The sequence below is a fragment of the Condylura cristata genome, unplaced genomic scaffold (genome assembly GCF_000260355.1).
Source record: "Condylura cristata isolate star-nosed mole 26May11 unplaced genomic scaffold, ConCri1.0 scaffold00001, whole genome shotgun sequence".
Taxonomy (NCBI): Eukaryota; Metazoa; Chordata; class Mammalia; order Eulipotyphla; family Talpidae; genus Condylura; species Condylura cristata.
Genome location: NW_004567102.1, coordinates 63,267,323 through 63,276,101, shown reverse-complemented (window position 1 = coordinate 63,276,101; position 8,779 = coordinate 63,267,323). Strand labels below are relative to the sequence as shown.

The 8,779-nt window shown below is 35.6% G+C and overlaps 1 protein-coding gene across 1 annotated transcript in view; it reads right to left on the bottom strand.

Moving 5' to 3' along the window:
* Positions 1-3,166: 3,166 nt before the first annotated feature.
* The window catches only part of TRMT11 (tRNA methyltransferase 11 homolog (S. cerevisiae)), a 47,446-nt gene continuing 41,833 nt past the window's right edge, over positions 3,167-8,779 (bottom strand). Inside the window, exon 13 of the mRNA XM_004674106.2 lies at positions 3,167-3,391. Within this exon, the coding sequence (XP_004674163.1) occupies positions 3,254-3,391 (138 nt within the window). The 3' untranslated portion in view covers positions 3,167-3,253. The remainder of the gene's footprint in view (positions 3,392-8,779) is intronic.

Sequence of the window (8,779 nt, the reverse complement as noted above, 5' to 3'; positions counted from 1 at the left end):
GTTCGATTCCCGCCTGCCCCAGAGGAGATCCACATGGCGTGGCAGACCTCTCCTGACCCGCCCGCTGCTCCCCTCAGCTGTGTACTTCATCGATCTGTCTGTTTTACACCCCACTCTGTCTCTGGTGAATCCTCTCACCTCCACATCTCTGGCCTGTACCCCAGTTCTGTACAAATAAATAAATCTTTAAAAAAAAAAAATTCAACTGAGCCTTTTCAAAGAAAAAATTTTAAAACAGTGTAGAAATACTATGTTCCCAAAAAGATTCTCCAATATTTAACACATTTTGTAATTCTTGGGGTCAACTATACTTGACAATATTTCTAGCACAATATATCAGCAATTCTCTAGCCTCAGCCAACTAAGGCCTTAGATTAAGAAACAGATTTGCTAATATTGGTACCTACATACACAATCTTAAAACTAATTTCTTGATGCTAGAAAAGTCAAATCCCTGCTTCTTTAATTGTACTAGGTATAAAATATATTACTTCAAAAGCTGTTTCTGGCCCTCCCTGGTGGCGTGCGGGTTAAAGCACTGCACTAAGAAGCTGAAACCACTTCCACATGAGTTCGATTCCCACCTGCCCCGGAGGTGACCACATGGCACGGCAGACCTCTCCTGACCCGCCCACTGCTCCCCTCAGCAGTGTACTTCGTTGATCTGTCTGTTCTGCTCCCTGCTCTGTCCCTGGTGAAGTCGTTCGCCATCCCTGAGTCTCTGGCCTGTACCCCAGTTCTGTATGCACAAATAAATAAATCTTTAAAAAAAAAACACAAAAAGCTGTTTCTATGTCTCAAACTTTTTAAAGCACATTTTCCATTCAATAATATAAACAATCACAACACATCCATCCAATATGTTAATTCATACTCTACTTCTCCCTACTAAACTTGAAATAGGATTCTCTTCTGCTGTGATCACCACTCTTCTTAAAGATAGAGGGAATTTCCAATTTTGGTTTTTCTCTGTAAGGAAATAAGGTTACTTCCTGGAGTTTAAAGAGTCTGCGAAATTTGTACTACTCAGTCTTTAAAGAATTAGTCCTAAGGAAGTTAGCAGCAAGATGATCCAAAACTGGGTAGGAAGTAGCAGAGAAATTTGTAACAGACTTTAAACTTTTTTCCATCTGCTGGGTGGAAAGGATCTTACTACTCTTTTACTTAAGTAGAAGACACCAAAGATCACCTACTCCACTATTCCTTACCAACTATCACAGCAAATCCACACCAGAATGGAATGGATAGGAAAGAGGTTATTTCTGATGAAACACCACCAAGGTAATTTACTGTCTGGATTTTATGGGTATTTAATGTATGCCAGATACAAAATTATAGGTCTTGTCATATTATAAAAATTAAATTGATCAGTCCACAGACCAACCTAGGGTTCACTCACAGATTACACCATAAATTCATCTATAAGCCTAGCCTGTGTGCAGTCATTTTGCTAGGTGACACTTTTGCTGATAAGTCATGAGGAGTACTTAGAAAACTAAAGTGACCCAGGAAATGACCTACTGTAATTTATGCAAAAAAAATGTAGTAAAGATCCTAATGCCAGAAAATAAATTTTCTTAGAATAAGAGGACATGTAACCTATGTTCTTCAATCAAAATTGGCTGAAAATGAACAGATTTTATTGTACTTTTGAGCGCCAACTTTTAACTACATAAATTCTCTCTGGGCTCAGTGATTTTTGTGAAACTGAACTGAACTGTTAAATATAAATCTCACAATAATTAATAAAACCTAAAGATTAGATGACTCCAATTAATGGTAATAAGAATTAGACATATTTTGAAATAATTTGAGTATATACAAAAAGTTGAACAATCTTTAAACACAAAATGGCTAAAATTAAAGTTGCAACTTTTCCACAACTACTTGAAGTGATTGTTACAACAAATAAAAGGGCTTAAGCTTAAATCTCTATTCCAAATTTAGTCAGCTACAAAGTTTCAAACTCACCCTCATGCAACCTCAAAAAATTTAAATAAGATGGTTTATAACAGAAATACTGAAAATATATCAACCTGAATACTTGTAGATTTTCCCCAGTGTTCCACAAATCACATCCAGAAGCCCAAACAAAACAATCACTGAAATGTCTGAGCCCTGCTGCTGAAATTCAGGCTGCAGAACAAGACAGAACTACAGAGAAGGCTGCTCTCTCCCTTTGGTCTTCTGGAAGTCCTAAAGCACACATGCTCACATTGTGAGTCCATAAAGTCTGCAGTAGCACTAAAATAATAATAATAACATAAATAAAAATAGCTTCTGGTTAGAGGGAGAGGATTAGTTTACTGCTGCCCTGCTGAGGTACATCTGACCACCAAGAGCAGGAAAGCCATTAGCATTCTGAATTAATGGGTACAGTGGTTTTCAAAAGAGATATTTTCATGATGGACACATTGTGAACTCAGCAAAGTTTCTCCTTCAAGAAAAATATAGCTTCTATTTCAAAGAACTCTGATTAGGCTTAATACCATTAGGGAACCATCAAGGATTTGTGTTGTTGTTACTGCTTTAACTATCAGTTATTTTCTAAACCAAAAATTGTGGGTAGTTAACTTGACCGACAGTCAAGGTTTAGGAATGCAGGAGCAAATCCAAGGTACAGACAAGCTTCAAATGCGGACATGCATCAAGGAAGACAGAATCTTTTTAGGTTGTCAGGTCCTAGCCTTTTCTCATCATCACCATTATCACTGTTATTACTTGACTGGAATTTACAAATAAAAACTCATTTGTACCATCACATCCATCCTAATTGAATAGCATTGAATATTACACAACTTTAGGAATCCTCGGTAAACTTTAACAGAGGCAATAAATATGAGTACAATCAAAAAACAAGGCCAAAAAAACAAATTTACCTAATGAATAAATTCTCAACCACTACTAACTATGCATAAGCTACCTGACTAACTGTTTAAAAAGTAATCATTTCCTTATTATTTAATAATAAGGGAGACTGGGTATGGAGTATGTGGGTATTCTCTGTACTTTGTACAATAATCCTATAACCAAAAATATAGATGTTTTCAATTTCCATAATACTTGGAAATTGTAAATAAAGGTTCAAAAGACCATATACAAAAGTCTATGAAGCAAAACTTATTTTTCAATTTACATTTATTTTGTTATATAAAATTATGCAAAACTGTGCATGTTTTCTCATCACACATGGAAGTTCGTATCCAAATGTCTTTTCCACCAAACACTTATTCTTTCTTCATTATCAGAATCTTCACTTTGACTCATGGGTGGATTTTTCTTCTTTGGCAATTCTTTTTGTTACCCCACTGAAATACTTCTCGCGGAAGGAATTATGACCTTGGTATGGCAACAAGTGATCACTTATCAGGTGTGAATACTGGTCCCGGTTCTGGTTGATTGGAAAATACAGAAAATAAAGGTGTTTTGAGTTATTTTTTAAATTAACTTGCAACCAAGCATTTACTTTGCTTTAAGTAAAATTTTGCTCTCTGATGTACATTTATCTTTACTGCCTGAATTAGAAATCTACCACCATTTCCTATCTGTATCATGCTTGAATATCCAAAGTATTTTCACGCACTTTACTTTATTTGATCCACACAACCCTCGGCACAGAAGAAAACAAATACCTTTATTAGGAAAACAGAGACTAGAAAAAAAGATCAAAATATTCATCCCAATTTAATAATAAGGGAGACTGGGCATGGAGTATGTGGGTATTCTCTGTACTTTGTACAATAATCCTATAAATCCAAAGTAGTTCTAAATTGAAAATGTTATTAGAAAAAAATATATACAGGTTAAAGAAAAAGGTGAAAATATCTGAATGGACATGAAGAATATAAGTAGAGGGCCATCACCTCTGTGTGGGAGGTAAGACAATTAGTCCCATGTCAGGACTAATTCTTAACATCTTCTATTCCTTCTTTTGGACAAACTGAAGTCCCTGTGACCATAAAAGCTACCAAACAAGTCTCTACTCTAAAGGTACAGCCATCAAATCATCGCATCTGCATGCAATAATAGATAAATGAAAAGTGGAAGACTACCCCTTATTCCATTAATAAAATAAACTGTTCTGACAGCCTAAGTAACCACAGTAGAGAATGACTTTCACACTTGTAGGTAGGATAAGTGCTCAGACTGACATTTAGTTACTGGAAATATGATCCTGGGTCGAAATGCCATACTTGAACTTAAACTAAGGGATAAGTAACAAAAAAACAATGAAACAGCAGTGTCTCATCAAATTTGACCATCTCAAACTATGAAAAACCAAATTAGAAAATCTAATTTTCATTAGTTCATATTCAATTACATATTGAAATTATTAATGTGATATTTTAGAATGGGCATGGGAACACTAGAATAGTCCTTTTTTAATGCTAACTTTAGTTCAAAATGGTATCTATGATCTAAAATATAATGATCCCTAAAATAATTTTATTTTTTTTTCTTATTCCCATGTGAAATTTTTATTCTTTTATCATTAATAGGATTCCTTGAAACATTAATAAAAAACAAGTTACCCTCACCCATCAATACAAACCTAGGTTTAACCGAAATAAAACTATGTTGGCTCCTTTATTTAAAAAAATGATTATATATCACTGAAATTTTCTAAGAATACTCAAAACACAGATTATCAAATATGCACAGACTCTGATTCATCAAAGGTAAATAGGTGGTTACTTCAATTTTGTGGCACTAAGTAGACTACTGTTCCAAATTCTGTTAAACATCTGAAAAGACGTCAATGGTTACTACTTTCAGGCTATGGACAATCAACAGAAATTTTTTCTGGTTGACCTAGAGGTATATTACTAACGTTAGTACTTAATGGGTATGTATTATGGACCCACATCTACACTAAATGCTTTAAAAGAACTATCTAATATAAACTCATCAGTGCTAAAAGATAAGTACACTATTATCACCATTTTACAGATGAGGAACAGGCTCAAGATAACAAAGCTGGTAGGTGACAGTTATGATTTAAAATAGATCTGTTTGACTTTCTTTACTCCAAACTATTTTTTTAAAGATTTATTTATTTATTCATACAAAACTGGGGTCCAAGCCAGAGGTAGATGGATGGTGAAAAGGCTTCATCAGAGACAAAGTGGGGAGCAGAACAGGCAGATCAATGAAGTACACTGCTGAGGGGAGCAGCGGGCGAGTCAGGAGAGGTCTGTCGCACCAGGTGGATCACTTTCTGGGTCGAGAATTGAACTCGCACTGACGCGGCTGTGGCCAGCTTACAGTGCTGCATCCTAACCCATTACGCCACCAGGGAAGACCTACCCCAAACTATATTCTTATCTACAACATAATGAAATTTTCTCCAGAAGAAGTCTCACAACTACCCAGTCCTAAAATCCTAACATTTCTGCATCATAAATATTTCAAATCCACATTTTACCCCTAATACTAGTATTTTAGCTTAAGCCTCCTCATTTCTCCTTTTTTCCTAAATGGGCTATTAACTCTCCCTGGGTAGCTTCCTCTCTTAGTCTAGTCTCATAGAGACCAAACTCAACTTATGGTAATACAGATCTAAACTCCCAATGTTTGGCTGAAATCCAACTGAGTTCTATCTTCTCCAGTTCTGAGGCATTTCTCTTAGTGTCGGAGAGTTAGACTTAATTAGATATCCATTTGCTCAATGACCTCTCACTTTTCTGTAGAAGCAGGAGAACTCAGCCTGGCAAAAAGTTATGCCCAACTCTGTCCTCCTGTCTTCTCTTCTCCCTGAGATCCCTCCAAGCAATGTGAGATCACTTATACATTGAGAAGCATGTAGGGAATGTCCTGGAACTGCAGTAGTGAGGACAAGAGAGAGCAGAAATGTGTGGTTCCAGCATGTCAGCTCAGAAGATGAGAAAGCAGTGCACCTGGAGAACCAAGGCTGCCAAGTTATGCAGCTCACCAGGGAGAGCAGGAGATAAAAGCCAAAGCAAAATGAAAGCAAGCCTTCCTCAAAGACATAGAAAGAGCTTAACAAACTAGCTTGTCTTTAATGGGAAAGATATTAATAGGGCAAAGTGATGATAAAGAACAGAGAATGAATAGAAAGTGCCAGAGTCAGAGACTGAGAATGAACAACAGAAACCTGGGAAACACAAAAGCAATGATTAAAACTTATAGAAATTACTGGTTAGCAAGAAAACATGTATTACCTACAATATTCTTTATCTGAATAGTTTATACCCCCAAATCCTCTCTGATAAGCCACTATTAGACCATGTTCAGTGGCAGAGAAAAAAAACACTACTAGAAAAATTGGCGATATCATTAACCTTAGAAAAAAAATCTCTAAAGGAAAAAAAAAAAAACCAAAAAATCATATTTTCTTTATCGCCCAGGAAACAGAGGAGAATCAATGTGAGGTACATGGTTGGGTCCTATGCTGGGATGCCTCCTTCCCTAAGGCTGACTGCCTCTGATTGTAAAATAAGACATCCATTAACGTAAACTTTGGGAGAATCCCAAAGCTCCAATCTCTTGTGCAGTCAGGGATGTGGTAAGAGCCATTACTATGCCTGGCAACCTAAGTCCTGTTCCAAGATAAACCGCAAAGACACTCCAGTAACTCTGGCTGCAATGAAACATTCAGTAAATTCATGGTCAGTTGTAGGCTATTACATCTTACATGTAACTACCTTAAACCTAAGAATCCACATTTAATATATAGCTATGGAATGTACTATGTGAAGCATGCAAAATATATTAGGCCAGTGCTGGAGAAAAAAATGGCAAACTAAAAAAAAAAATTTGTTTTGCTTTCCTTTCTACCTCTTGTTCACCTTATCTTCAGTTAAGCATACCAGGGCTCTCACTGAGATGATGATATTCAATTCTACATATTTTTCATCACCTTTCATGGCTCTTCTCAATTCACATTCCCTGCTCATTTCAACCAAGAATATCTGCAGGTTTTTTTTTTTTTTTCAATTCAGTATCTCAAAGGCCAAAGTGTCTACTTAAAAGGAAAAAAAGAGTATCCTCAAGTCACACGACCCTTGATCTCGCTCTCTAACTCAAACTTGCCCAGTGTCTGGCTTTTGGTTTCTCTTAACTCACATCTGTCTACATTTATCAGTTTTGATATGATCTACATGAAAAGACTCGAGTTCTGCGAATTTTTAGTAAGCAAGAAATGGTTGATGGAAAGTAAAAACAGAATCTGGAAATGCCAAAAGAGAAAAAATTATGGCAATGTGAGATTATAGACTGTTTTTCCTTAAATTTAGTTAAGTACTGGTTAAATTCTAGAGCATGGTAATAGTAAAGAGCTCTGAAAAGCAATCAACATTGCTGATTGTAGCATTTACTGTTGATCATTTTTTTTCACAACCAGAACTAAGAGTTTCTGTAGGTAGCCACAGGTGGCTACATAATGGAAACAAACAGCTTTCAAACCTATCCCTTAACCTTTTACCTTATAGGAAAAGAGCAATTTTATAAGAAACATGCAAGTTCTGATTCAAAACAACATGTATGTTACATATAAATCATGCACAACCATGTGTTTTATGTGAGTGAATTATTTAACTTTAAGCTTATTTTCACAGAGTGCTATCTACATTTTACAGATATGGAAAGGAAGACTGACTGAAAGAGTTTTAATAATCTATCAAAGTTAGCTAACAAGTAACACCCTAGAGCAGAAGTCAAAGTTCATGTTTTTTCCAACACTTTTTTTCTTTTGGTAGAAATGACATCATACCAACAGTTAAGGAGTTAATTTCCCACAAATAGAGTTTGACATTTAGAGAACATTCCTCACTGAACAGCAACATTATGGTAGCACACATTTCAGATCTACACTTTCAGACAGAACCCCTTTAACCACTGTTCCACCCAGCCAATTTCCTGTCCTATCAGTACTACTAATTCTAAACATAAACCACTCGAGGAATTTTAACACAGTAGCCAAAGAAACCAGAGCAAGCCTTACTTACAAAAATCAGCAGTGTACTTTTATGTGTACACTGCCCTCTGCTGGCTGGAGCAGAGCTGACCACACATCTGACAGGAGCATTGTTTCCTCAGCTGTCTGAGAGCCCTGTTGGCTGCAAACATCTGGAGTTATACAGATGTTATCAACATAACCAGGATGGCCACTTTCCTTCAGGAAGCATCAGCATCCATTCACACCATTTCACTTTTTAAGAAGATATAGAAATACATAAACACATTCACCTTGGTGATTCTAAAAAATCTATCATTTCATCTATGGTCAACCTAGAATTACAAATTATTCCCTAGAATTAGAAAAAGTAGATAAAGCTAGGTCCTGGATTAAGTTAATTGTTAATTGATGTTGACATTAAAAACAGCAATCAAAAGAACAATAAAAAAGACATTAAATCACTTATAATCACTTATAATTCACTTATAATATTTTAATCTAAAGGAGGGAAAATGTTCAATAAAGGAAACAAATCTATGTTTTTTGGTAACATTTGAAAATGACACTTTAAATGGAACTAATGACATCTGGATTATACTGTGTGAATATACACATATGGAAGGGATATTCTTAAACAGAATAATATACTGACCTTAAGAAACTAGAAATTTGCCATTGAAAACTTCACTTAGACATTTGCTGTTAATTTTAAAAATTTCCTCCTAATTAAGGAGAGGAAAGGCACTATGACAATTCAGCTCTTTAACTTATACCTCCTGAAAATGATGTCTGGGTATAAAGGAATTAAAATGTTCTTCCAACAAAGAGTTTGAAAAATAATGTCAAGGAAATGATAGTATT